This window comes from Cottoperca gobio, chromosome 4, assembly GCF_900634415.1.
Source record: "Cottoperca gobio chromosome 4, fCotGob3.1, whole genome shotgun sequence".
NCBI lineage: Eukaryota > Metazoa > Chordata > Actinopteri > Perciformes > Bovichtidae > Cottoperca > Cottoperca gobio.
In genome coordinates this window covers 27,221,594-27,235,463 of record NC_041358.1, presented here as the reverse complement: position 1 = coordinate 27,235,463, position 13,870 = coordinate 27,221,594, and the positions used below count along the sequence as shown (strand labels likewise).

The 13,870-nt window shown below is 37.1% G+C and overlaps 1 protein-coding gene across 1 annotated transcript in view; it reads right to left on the bottom strand.

Moving 5' to 3' along the window:
* Nucleotides 1-13,870, bottom strand: part of LOC115006699 (myosin IXB) — a 67,598-nt gene that overhangs the window by 20,020 nt on the left and 33,708 nt on the right. Inside the window, 8 exon segments of the mRNA XM_029429103.1 lie at nt 18-139; nt 517-651; nt 828-944; nt 1,578-1,667; nt 2,342-2,471; nt 2,835-2,935; nt 7,676-7,775; nt 10,216-10,278. Of these exon segments, the coding sequence (XP_029284963.1) occupies nt 18-139; nt 517-651; nt 828-944; nt 1,578-1,667; nt 2,342-2,471; nt 2,835-2,935; nt 7,676-7,775; nt 10,216-10,278 (858 nt within the window).

Below are 13,870 nucleotides of genomic sequence, written 5' to 3'. Positions count from 1 at the left end.
CCTGCAGCTGTTCTTACTTGCTCTCCTCATCCAGCAGGTAGAGCAGGCCCGTGGGCTTCTTGCTGATGAGATGGATGCAGCCCACGTTGTCTGTGTAGTCGATGTTGTGCCAGGTGATTCCCTCCGCTTGGTACTCCTCCTGGTTGAGGAACGACAGAACATGTTGGTGAATAAACTCATCAAGCCATGTTTGGAAGTTTGACAATTTCACTGTTGATCTTTTAAATGTAGAAATACTCAAGAACACGCAGATGTAATATAACGTGCGTGCTGAAAGTCGAGTTTGACTAAATAACTCAATATGTTAACAGTAAATGTAACTTTGTATTCCTGTTGTCATCAGACTCCGAAGGAGAAGATAAACCAGCGTAACCTTTCCTCCCTTCAGAGAGGAACTGTTTGGATGAGTCACCACTTAAGAAGTCAATTATTATAAACACAGAGCCGAGAAGGGAGTCGTGAGTCTGATCACGGCGGAGAAGAAAGATTGTGCGGGAGGAAAACGCAGCCACTCACCTGCTCCAGGTTGAAGATGTGATGGTTAAAATAATACTGCAGCTGCTCGTTCGCATAGTTGATGCAGAACTGCTCAAAGCTGTTGGTCTCAAAGTCCTCGAAGCCAAAGATGTCCAGGACGCCGATGGACAAACACTGGAAGAGAGGATCATGAACACCAGTGAGGAGCGGGAAGAGGAACGCATAACAATCATCCAACAATAACATTTAATGACAGTTTTCTTCTGTAACATCCAAATGAAGTTCCTTCAGGTATGTCAGCGGAGGAAACCTTTAATGTCCACTGTTGTGTGTGTGAGTCTGAGTCTTACTGGGACAGATTCCTCCATATCTTTCTTGTTCAGCAGAGCGTGATTGATGCGCAGCACGATCCAGTCAAACAAGGCGCTGTACAGAGATTTGGCCATCGAGTCTCTGGCTGTGATGGCCTGATGGGAACAAGAGGGCGACACACATTGTGAGGAAGACGCACTGTGTAGAAATACTCTGCCTACTGAAATGTTACTTAAGTAAAAGCACAAAAGTATTCCCATCAAAATAAACTTAAAGTACCACAATTATTATATACATGTTTATTATATTATTGGATTATAATTAGTGATTAGCATCACTTTAAATACTTCATATAGTGCTGAGTATCTTTTGAACTTCCCCCGGGGAAATCTTGATTTTAATCTATAATATTACATCATAATTCATTTGTGGATTATACTATTATTACTAATATTACTAATCTGGATCTACAAAGTGACTGCTTATTTAAATCATCAAAACAAATGTAGAGGAGTAAAACGTGGAGTAGAAGTAGAAAGTAGCAGAAAATGGAAATACTCAAGTGAAGTAAAAGTATCTTTACTCTGTAACTTTGTTCATACAAACAATATACAACAACATTCTGATGTAGGTAAACATAAACAGATTTAAAAAGGAGAAAACTGAGGATAGGAAAACAAAAACACAGACGAGAAGAGAAACACTGTCGGTGTTAAAAGTGAAGAAGCCACTGATTGGTGCTCAGTGACACGATCACAGCGCTGGCGGGTGGCAGCGATGGCGTTTACCTCAGAGTGGCTGTAGGGGAGGATCAGCTTGTCGTTGACAGTCACAGTTTTCCTCTTCGTCAGCGCCTCAACCAGCAGCTCCTCTTTCACCTGAGAGGGAACACACACAGCGGAAAGTCACAGACCACTCGATTTATGTTCTTTCCTTTAAGTTTGTTTACGTGACGTTTGAATGTTCTTAGGCCTCTAAGGTTGAAGTTGCTGTTTTTTATCTCACCTGCACAACTTAAATCTTTGTTGGATGTTTCAGTTGCTTTGTTTTATTGTGTAAACAAATTCAAACTAAATCAAGTATGGAGCCACACAGTGTTGGGGAGATACTAATGACTTCACAGCCGTTTCTCTCGGGAGACATGTTGGTTTACTGAAGCTACTTAGAAAAAGTAGTTCATTAAAACACAAATACATTTGAGGTTATTTTAAAGTGCCCACTTGTTCACAGGTCAGACATAAACCAAAAAACAACAAATATATATTTAACTTGCACCGTTTTAGATCATGACTGATCTGAGCACTGGTCTAAAAGAAATCAGCCTTTTGTCTTACTCATCAGTTTTGTAACATCTGGCTTCAACAATCTTTAAAAGAAAGTCTTCAACTTCCACCTTTTTACAGTTTGAACACAGATCTAAACAATGAGGTTCAATTACAGAGGTAATGGTGAAAATGTGTCTTATGGCCCAGAAGGTTTTGTAGTTTCAGTCGTTATTACAAAGGAAATGATAGTTTGATCACTTGTCGTTCACTGCAAACACAAATGTTACCTTCAGCAGGTCAGAGAGCGTAGCCAAAACCTCTGGTGGTCCCACATCCAGCCCCTCATCTCGGCCTGTGGACTTCCTCCTGTAGGTCACGTTGCCCAGATACAAGATGGCCGACAGCACAGAAAAGATCCTGCAACGCGGTCACAAAAGACGTGTAAGCAGAAAGCAACAGTCATAAGATGCAGGAAGAGTGCTGCACGCGCTGCTCTTCAGTCTCATCATCTGTTGATGTTGGAGAAGTATTAAAGTGAATAGCAGCATTGCATCACTGTATGGGGCTGCAGCCGCACACGGTTTCTAATAAACTGCTGCATTAGTCAATTAGATGCTATTGTTGTGCGGTTGGTGCTCTAAACTGCCTTTAATGTAATTTACATGAAATGTGACTCAGACCAAAATAAGATCTATGACGGAGTGGAACAACATGTCTGGAAGAACATTATGTCTCCTGCATCAAACACGATGTACTGAACACGGTCACTGATTCACTTACTGTTTCTTGGTGGCAGGAAGGAAGCCGACCATCTCCATCGCCTGCTGCAGCCTCTCGAAGTCGTGCCGCAGATCTTCCTCATCTTCTATCTTAAAGTTTTGCTACAGGAGAAAACAAAGGAATTAAATGATGGTTATTATTCAGTGGGAGAATCAGCGATGCAGCGAGTGGAAGAGGAAAAAGGATGCCGGTGTAGTGGGGGATAGTTCACTGGAATTCAACACGCACATTTGTGAATAAAGTCAAAAAGGCAAACTCAATGCTACCGAAAGGGAGGAAATATCTCTACCATTATATAAATCCTTGTTGAGATCACATCTGGAATTTGCATCTAATCTGTGGCTGCTGCAGGAGTCTTGACAGCTGTGAGTAGTTACAACAGCCATGTTTGTTGTTTATGTTCATTTTGGGGGAGCAGGTTCGGAGGGAGGCCTGAGGGGACGGGCTGCCAGTGTTGCCAACTTTCTCGCTACATTTAGCGACTTTTGAAGCTTGTGCTAAAAGCTAGTTGGCAACACCGGGCTTGGTTTTTCAGTTGGACGTGCAACTCCGTCCGTCATGGACGTTTATTATTGTCATACAGATGTTAAAACAACCTAAAGGTTACATTGTATTTAGGACTCTTGTAAAAACTAGAAGATGTTCATCAAAGAAGCATGAAAGTTTTATTTTGCTCCACAAGTTCCCGCTTGTGAAAGATGCTGCTACAAACACACGATTACAGAAAGTTACGACAGTTTCTGTTTCTGCCGAAGAGAAGGAAGTTCGTCCCGAAGCTTGCTGCTGTATTTATATTTTTCGGATGCTTCATTCAGCTGCGAGTGTGACTACAAACAGAGTGGGAGGGTGCAGGGGCCGGATTAATTGGCCCGCAGAGGTGACATGATTGAGACCTATAAGCTTGTTTGCAGAATATATATATATATATATATATATATATATATATATAGCCTGTCACCCAGCTATGAAGTGTTTCTCTGCATGTGTGCTGTAAAAACAAGGAACAAGCTTCCAGAGGATTAAGTGCTCCTTCAGTTAATGCTATTAGAATAGATTGGATAAATTCTAGATAACAAAGGATTGTTTGTATAATTATAAAGCTGATCTGTGATCATTTGAGAAATAATTGTTATTTTAAACATGTGTTGCTAAAGTATTATAATGTTGTATTGTTCATTTGTTGTGTTTGGAGAATATGCTGAGGAGGATTTATATCATGTACCACAACATTTTAATTAAATACAGTCAGTAGGTGTATAAAGATAAGAACATGTATAAAGTGTATAAAGATAAGAACATGTATAAAATGAGAACATGTATAAAGACGAGAACATGTATAAAGATGAGAACATGTATAAAGTGTATAAAGATAAGAACATGTATAAAGATAAGAACATGTATAAAGATAAGAACATGTATAAAGATAAGAACATGTATAAAGTGTATAAAGATAAGAACATGTATAAAGATAAGAACATGTATAAAATGAGAACATGTATAAAGATAAGAACATGTATAAAATGAGAACATGTATAAAGATAAGAACATGTATAAAGTGTATAAAGATAAGAACATGTATAAAGTGTATAAAGATAAGAACATGTATAAAGATAAGAACATGTATAAAGTGTATTAAGATAAGAACATGTATAAAGATCAGAACATGTATAAAGATAAGAACATGTATAAAGATAAGAACATGTATAAAGTGTATAAAGATAAGAACATGTATAAAGATAAGAACATGTATAAAGTGTATAAAGATAAGAACATGTATAAAGATAAGAACATGTATAAAGTGTATAAAGATAAGAACATGTATAAAGATAAGAACATGTATAAAGTGTATAAAGATAAGAACATGTATAAAGATAAGAACATGTATAAAGTGTATAAAGATAAGAACATGTATAAAGATCAGAACATGTATAAAGATGAGAACATGTATAAAGTGTATAAAGATAAGAACATGTATAAAGATAAGAACATGTATAAAGTGTATAAAGATAAGAACATGTATAAAGATAAGAACATGTATAAAGTGTATAAAGATAAGAACATGTATAAAGATCAGAACATGTATAAAGATGAGAACATGTATAAAGTGTATAAAGATAAGAACATGTATAAAGATAAGAACATGTATAAAATGAGAACATGTATGAAGATAAGAACATGTATAAAATGAGAACATGTATGAAGATAAGAACATGTATAAAGATGAGAACATGTATAAAGATGAGAACATGTATAAAGATAAGAACATGTATAAAGATAAGAACATGTATAAAGTGTATAAAGATAAGAACATGTATAAAGATAAGAACATGTATAAAATGAGAACATGTATAAAGATAACATGTATAAAATGAGAACATGTATAAAGATAAGAACGTGTATAAAGATAAGAACATGTATAAAGATAAGAACATGTATAAAGTGTATAAAGATAAGAACATGTATAAAGTGTATAAAGATAAGAACATGTATAAAGATCAGAACATGTATAAAGATGAGAACATGTATAAAGTGTATAAAGATAAGAACATGTATAAAGATAAGAACATGTATAAAGATGAGAACATGTATAAAGTGTATAAAGATAAGAACATGTATAAAGATAAGAACATGTATAAAATGAGAACATGTATGAAGATAAGAACATGTATAAAGATAAGAACATGTATAAAGATGAGAACATGTATAAAGATGAGAACATGTATAAAGATGAGAACATGTATAAAGATAAGAACATGTATAAAGTGTATAAAGATAAGAACATGTATAAAGATAAGAACATGTATAAAGTGTATAAAGATAAGAACATGTATAAAGTGTATAAAGATAAGAACATGTATAAAGATAAGAACATGTATAAAGATAAGAACATGTATAAAGATAAGAAAGTATAAAGTGTATAAAGATAAGAACATGTATAAAGATAAGAACATGTATAAAATGAGAACATGTATAAAGATAAGAACATGTATAAAATGAGAACATGTATAAAGATAAGAACATGTATAAAGTGTATAAAGATAAGAACATGTATAAAGTGTATAAAGATAAGAAACATGTATAAAGATAAGAACATGTATAAAGTGTATTAAGATAAGAACATGTATAAAGATCCGAACATGTATAAAGATAAGAACATGTATAAAGATAAGAACATGTATAAAGTGTATAAAGATAAGAAATGTATAAAGATAAGAACATGTTATAAGTGTATCAAGATAAGAACATGTATAAAGATAAGAACATGTATAAAGTGTATAAAGATAAGAACATGTATAAAGATAAGAACATGTATAAAGTGTATAAAGATAAGAACATGTATAAAGATCAGAACATGTATAAAGATGAGAACATGTATAAAGTGTATAAAGATAAGAACATGTATAAAGATAAGAACATGTATAAAATGAGAACATGTATGAAGATAAGAACATGTATAAAATGAGAACATGTATGAAGATAAGAACATGTATAAAGATGAGAACATGTATAAAGATGAGAACATGTATAAAGATAAGAACATGTATAAAGATAAGAACATGTATAAAGTGTATAAAGATAAGAACATGTATAAAGATAAGAACATGTATAAAATGAGAACATGTATAAAGATAAGAACGTGTATAAAGATAAGAACATGTATAAAGATAAGAACATGTATAAATGAGAACATGTATAAAGATAAGAACGTGTATAAAGATAAGAACATGTATAAAGATAAGAACATGTATAAAGTGTATAAAGATAAGAACATGTATAAAGTGTATAAAGATAAGAACATGTATAAAGATCAGAACATGTATAAAGATGAGAACATGTATAAAGTGTATAAAGATAAGAACATGTATAAAGATAAGAACATGTATAAAATGAGAACATGTATGAAGATAAGAACATGTATAAAATGAGAACATGTATGAAGATAAGAACATGTATAAAGATGAGAACATGTATAAAGATGAGAACATGTATAAAGATAAGAACATGTATAAAGATAAGAACATGTATAAAGTGTATAAAGATAAGAACATGTATAAAGATAAGAACATGTATAAAATGTATAAAGATAAGAACATGTATAAAGATAAGAACATGTATAAAGATGAGAACATGTATAAAGATGAGAACATGTATAAAGATAAGAACATGTATAAAGATAAGAACATGTATAAAGTGTATAAAGATAAGAACATGTATAAAGATAAGAACATGTATAAAATGAGAACATGTATAAAGATAAGAACGTGTATAAAGATAAGAACATGTATAAAGATAAGAACATGTATAAAATGAGAACATGTATAAAGATAAGAACGTGTATAAAGATAAGAACATGTATAAAGATAAGAACATGTATAAAAATGAGAACATGTATAAAGATAAGAACATGTATAAAGTGTATAAAGATGAGAACATGTATAAAGTGTATAAAGATGAGAACATGTATAAAGTGTATAAAGATGAGAACATGTATAAAGTGTATAAAGATGAGAAGACAGCAAAAGCACAACATGGACAAACAAACAGGTGATGGAAAGAGGTGAATGAAAAGGAGGATGAGGGGGAATGAAAAGGAGAGAGAACAAAGGCTGCTTCATTAACATGCAGCGCACATGTGCACAGTAAGCTGGGAGGGTATACAGCAGCTTATTCACAAGCTTGACAGTCTTCATGAATACAGGGTCCGCTCACAGTGAATTACCTTAAAGGTCAAATCACACGCAACAGCGGGTCGTAGTGCATTAACGAGATTGGAAGGTTATTCACGGGGGCTGAGCAGAGTGAACGGGGGAGAATGGATGGACAGGGGAGCCGTACTGTACCTGCTTGAGGTAGAAGTATTCTTCAGGCGGCAGCAGCTTGAACTCCTTCCTCTCCTCCTCCGACGCTCCCAACAACAGGTAGTAGAACACGTGGTAGTTCCTAGAAAAACAACACAGATTGTTCTTTAAGCCTGAGCTACACACAAACTCTGCACACATCCTGGATGAAAAGGCCAAATGCACGGTTCGAGTAGCAGAAACTGATTCTGCACACGGCGCACTGCAGGGATCAGACTTGAAATGCCAACCTGACAGATCCAGCTGCTTTTCAAGAAAAGGTCGATATTTAGGCAACATTCTTTAAATTGACGTCACGCCACCTGCTAGATATAAGTCCTTCCACTCGCAGCTGTACACGGTGTTACAGAGGGAAAGCAACCGATAATTATGCTGGTCTGCCCTTTGATTATTTATTTAAAGTTGATTTATTAGACACATTGATTTTTTTAAATAAACACCAGCACCGCCAGGGCAGTAAGTGCTCACATTAAAAGAAAAATGAGATGACACAATAAAGCCCCGAGGCCATTAAGTTATAAAGCGACAGCTGATTTTAGCTCTAACCAAACAACTTTGTTTGCTGGTTCCTCATTTGACGCTCCAGAATAGAAACAAGGTCGGAGGAGCATCATAAGGCTTCTGCTGCGAGTTCGGCCGTTTAAAACCATAAATGCATCAGACACTCTGTGTTTGATCACAATACAAGATAATATCAATTATTTGGACAACAATACAGTATTTGCTCCCAAAAAGTAACTCAAATATAATTTATAATTTATTACTGGGCTCTGTAGGAAGAAGGTGCACTTAGATGCTATGGGAATTTCAAAATAAAAGCGTATTTTAAAGCTGAGTATATGTTTCAATGTTGATCATTGAATCACTTTTACTTACACAAAATAATTACTGCAATAAATGTTTATTTAAACTGCTCTTCAAAGGATGAATTCATTCATATATTCATCCATCATTTGTTTGTTTGGTTATGTGCTGAGCAGTGGATATGAGCTTTACAGTTTATGGCCACAAGTCAGCAGGTGATAAAGTTTTGCTAATAAACCGAGAGTCAACACATTGTATTAGGCAAATAGAAAGAAGACAATGTCTGGATCTCAATGAGATCAGTTTTCCACTCGCTATCAGTGGTCAGGCAGGTAGATAGACGACAAAGCTTTGTTGTAAAAGCAAACAGGAGTAATGAGTTTCCTCACTTATCACTAAGAAACAATTACATCATGCAGTGGAGTCACTCCCTGACCAGACAGGAAAGATGCACAACAGCAACTGTAGGCCAGGTGATTAACGGACGCTGACATCTTGACTACGTTTTCCAAAACTAGCTGGAAAAATCTGGACAGGAAACACTTTCCACTTATATATTGTTATATGCAAGGCATCAAGGCTGCAACTGAGCTGCTCAGAGGTAGGTTGTGGATTTAAACACTAACCCCTGTGTGTGTGTGTGTGTGTGTGTGTGTGTGTGTGTGTGTGTGTGTGTGTGTGTGTGTGTGTGTGTGTGTGTGTGTGTGTGTGTGTGTGTGTGTGTGTGTGTGTGTGTGTACAGATCTGCTAGATTGGTCCAACATTGTAAACGTTGCAGAGAAGATGATTTGCAAGTCATTCCCTACATCATACAGGCAATGAACAGCATGTGACTGAATCAGGGAACGCTTGCTGTTTTATAAAGTTAACTACTTTATTATTTCTAGAACTTGTTGCTGCTACATGCCCATTTGCACTATCGTATATGTGTATGTTTAAAGGTGTTATGTGTATTGTATGAAGCATTGCTGCTCTTGGAGAAGCCAAAGACAAATTTCCACTGGAGGTGGACAATAAAGTCAATCTATTCTAATCTAAGTCTCGTCGTAGTGAATGTCACACAGTGAGTAACAAAGTGTTGCAAGACTTGCAGGAAGAGTGAGCGACGACATGGTGAGTGAGACAGTAATGTTTGTATCTCTTGTTTGTATAGCAACACCCGACACAAAGCAGAATCTGACGGTCACAACAGCAAACTGTACGATGATGCATCACTGCTACGTCCGCACTGTCCACTTTGATATCACTTGTTCAGTTCACTATGGACACACAGTTACTACATACTGTATGTACAGGGTTCCTACAGATTAAGGCACATTAGATACATTTTTAGTGCCACTCAAAATTAAATTTAAATCAAATTTTAGACGCAATGTTTGAATTATTTTTAAAAGATAAAACGTTCACAATAATTTTGAGGTTTTAAAATGCAACTTCAAAATCCTACGTCCCATGTCTTAGCATTGAAAGACTGATTTAAGACAATTTAATACAAATTAAGGCCTTAATTCTGGATTAAATGCATTTAGGTATCAAGTATCTCAATCTAAAGAGTCTGCATGTGTGAGTGTGTGGGCGTGCAAGTGTTTCAGCAGATGAACATCTAAGACTGAAGCTGAACTTCATGTGTGACCATCAGAGGCTTCCCATGTTTGTACAGAGGGCCCCATGAAGGTTAGTGGGGGTGAAGGGTCAAGACCCCTAATGTCCCTCCTCACCTCTCGTTCTTCTCTCTGGAGACCAGACGAGACTTCTCCAGGAGATACTTCTCCACCACAGCCCTATGAGACAGAGAGCAAGAGAGTTAGTACAACTTTATTTATATTGCACCTCGTTCTAACGCAGGTTACAAAGTGCTTTAAATCAACATACATACAGAACACAAGAAGAAAACATACCAAGCACACAACACATACACATACGCAGCCAGATCACCTCTTCAAAAGATAGAAACGCCAACTTAAAGAAGTTCTAGATGTCTAGAACAACTCCACTCTACCGCTGCGGTGGTGTACGAGTTCAGAGCTTGTAGATGTAGGCAGGACCAAGGCCATGTGGTGCCTTATAAGTGATTAAAAAAATCTTAACATCAAATCCTGAACTTCTCAGGCAGCCAAAGCAGCTAAAACATGAGCCATGTGAGATCTACGGCGGCTCGAGTTTAAGAGCATTTTGTACAAGCTGAAGCGAGAGACGGGGGAGTAGAAGATGATAAGAAAAAAGGGGAAGAAGAAAAACAATGAGGATGAATCACTTAACACTAAAGGTCACTCAGCTCTGTCCGTGTCTGTGTTTCAGGTCATATGTGAAAGTGGGCTGGTAATAAAAAGTGAGGGAGGAGCAGGAGGGAAGTGAGGACAGATGGTTGGAACAATCAAAGCGTGAACAAAGCGTTCAGATGGATTGTAGCTCATCACATAGCAACACACGACAAACAGCTTTGGCATTCATATGTTTTATATTTATTAAATGCATGCTATAGATCAGGGGGGTTAAACATGCGGCCCGCGGGCCAAAACCGGCCCGCCAGAGGGTCCAGTCCGGCCCGCGGGATGACTTTGCAAAGTGTAAAGATTAGTTGTTTTGATCATAAAGTAAAATACTGTTCCAGATACCTGTGACTAAATGTGTTGTGTCTTTGTAGACACACTGATCTGTAAGTTGTAACACACATGTGTAAATGATAAACTGATACTATTGTTGAAATTGTACATTTTTTTCTTAAGTAATTTCAGGTTGTTCAGAATGTTTTGTAAAAAGATAGTTCATTAAATGTGAACATTTTCAGAATGAAGATGTGGAGTTGTTGTTATTTACAGGTTGTTATGCTGTGATGTTACTGGTCCGGCCCACTTGAGATCATATTGTGCTGCATGTGGCCCCTGAACTAAAATGAGTGACACCCCTGCTCTAGATGGACAGAGGAGCCTGAAAGCACACCTCTACCCCCACAGTAGCCCTCCAGACTACTGCAGTCACGAGATCTGCAGTGGTATTCACTACAGCAGGCCAAGGCCATAAAGTCGTCTAAATCAGATTTTATAAGTTAGACTTGTTTTTTCTATAGCCGGGCAAAAACAACACTGACGCCAGTCCTCATGAAACACTAAGTATAGAGCTACACTGTGAGAAACAGAGCTGTGTGTGTCCATCAACTGTAGCCGGATTAACTGAGCGCAGGTTCATCTACTGCACAGATCCGTGCTCAGAATAGTCTGCAGTCGACGCAAAGAACATGAACTTTTATGGATATTAGAGCTGCAACGACTTTTAACCGACAACTATTTTGATAATTTTAAGTAATTTTTCATGCAACAAAAGGCAGAAAGATCAGTTTTCAGTCTCTCATATGGAGAGAGTTTTATATCATATTAAAGTGAACATCTAAACAGACATTTAAAGACATTTTCTATTAATCTAGAAAAATATCCGTTAGTTGAGGCCTAATATTATAAACAGTGTTGGGGTGTGATTTGTTGTAGGTGTCACGGCCACGGTCACACCCACCAATACTATTTAACTTTAATTTACAATGGGTAAGCTCGAGATGGATATGAACAAAGATGTGTGAGAGGTTTGTGACAGAGCTCTGCGGCCGAGTGTCCTGCCCTCACACACTGATGCCGGTCTGATAAATACCTCTTGAACCAGTTAGAGGCCTGTCCAGGCGGCAACTGTGACAAAAGCTTTTTTTAAACCTCTATGAATATACATAGAGAAATACAGGCCACGAATGCTTCTCTGCATTGTGAACTGAGGTTTTATTTGGACAAGAGATGGTGATTGTTGGAGCAGTAGAAGGAATCACCAGGATGGTTTTGGGGAGTTTTATTGTGTTGTTGAGTTGGAGTGAAGTGTGTTTCACGATGAACGGGGAGACTAAGCTCGTCTCAGTTTGGTGAAACAGAGAAACTTTAATTCAGTAGGTGCACGGTTGTATTTTTCTGACAGGGCAGCACATCGGTGTTTTCAAAGTCAAGGAGGACTTATCATGTAGAAACGCTTAAACGTATGTTTATTTATTTTTATTTATTAGACTTAAAAGGCTAAGAGCGCTTGTGGAACGTAGAGAACTCGATCACATCTCCACACCTTTATGTATCAGCATTCGCCGGTTGTTGGGCTCACGTGGCCGGTTGCAACATTTGAACATATTGCTCAACAGCGAACACATTCAGGATACGCTCCAGTCAATGGAGCAGTTAGACAATGTGTCTCATTGGCTCTCATATTTACACTAAGACATAGACACGTTACAGTATGTTTGTTAAAGTATTTTCAGAGCATTACGGGCCACCACAGGAGACGCTATGTGAACGACAGCTTCCTAAAAGTCGCCTCTTTTCAGAAACGTGCAGTTTATCCGTCAGTGTAGGCAGAGCCTCAGGACACATGCAGACATGCAGTACATGTTCATGCTCACACATCTCTCCGCCTCTTTACACCTCCTCTAAAGTGAGTTTCTTTTCATGGTTCTGCTCCATCTCGCTCAGATCGCAGTGAGGAAGGATTAGCATCCCGTCTGTCAGTTAGTCAGAAAGCAGAGCGACAGCCGCCTTCCCTTTGTTAATCTCCTCTATTGACTGTCTGAATGGCTGCCACTGGAGATGGTGAGATACACAGGCAGCCTTTGTTACAGACTACAGAGCAGAGCTGTGATGGTGCAGTACTTTACTGATGTGAAGCAGGAGGCTACACTAGCACATACAGGGATGATAAACTACAGAGAGTGTTTTTAGGTTGACTACATTCATAGTTTTCAGCTTTTCCTCGTCTAAGTGGATTCACTTTGAAGCACAGAAAAACACCAGGCAGCTAAAATCAACTCTACTGATTGGATTACAAACCTTTCTCAGGGTAAGAAATTCAATAGAGCTTGATGAGATCTGGTGCCATGAGGGGATAATCAGGTTGGGGATGCCCACTTAGTGTGGCGCTGAGCAGCTGTCGCTGGGGGCATTTACACATTTCAAATCAAATCTATTTCTGTCGGCCTTCATCTCATAAATATATATTTAGCTCATTTAAATGTCCAATGTTTGTGTCATTTATTAAACTAATGTTCTTTTTATGTTCAGCATGTGATGTATGACTGGTGCACTATAAATAAAGTTAGTCAATTAGTTAGAGTTGAGTCCAGGGTTTTCTACACATTAAATTTAAAACCGATGTCACACCCTATCTAGACAGGATTGGAGACAATTGGTTTCACAATGCAACGATTAATCGAATCTTTTAGGACTTGAAAAACATTAATTTAAGACATTTTAATACCAGGTAACACCTTATTATAGATTAATTAATGTAATACTCCCTGAGGACCCGTGGGAACCCTGGTTGTACTGAATATTCTCTGCAGCTCTTCTGCAACTA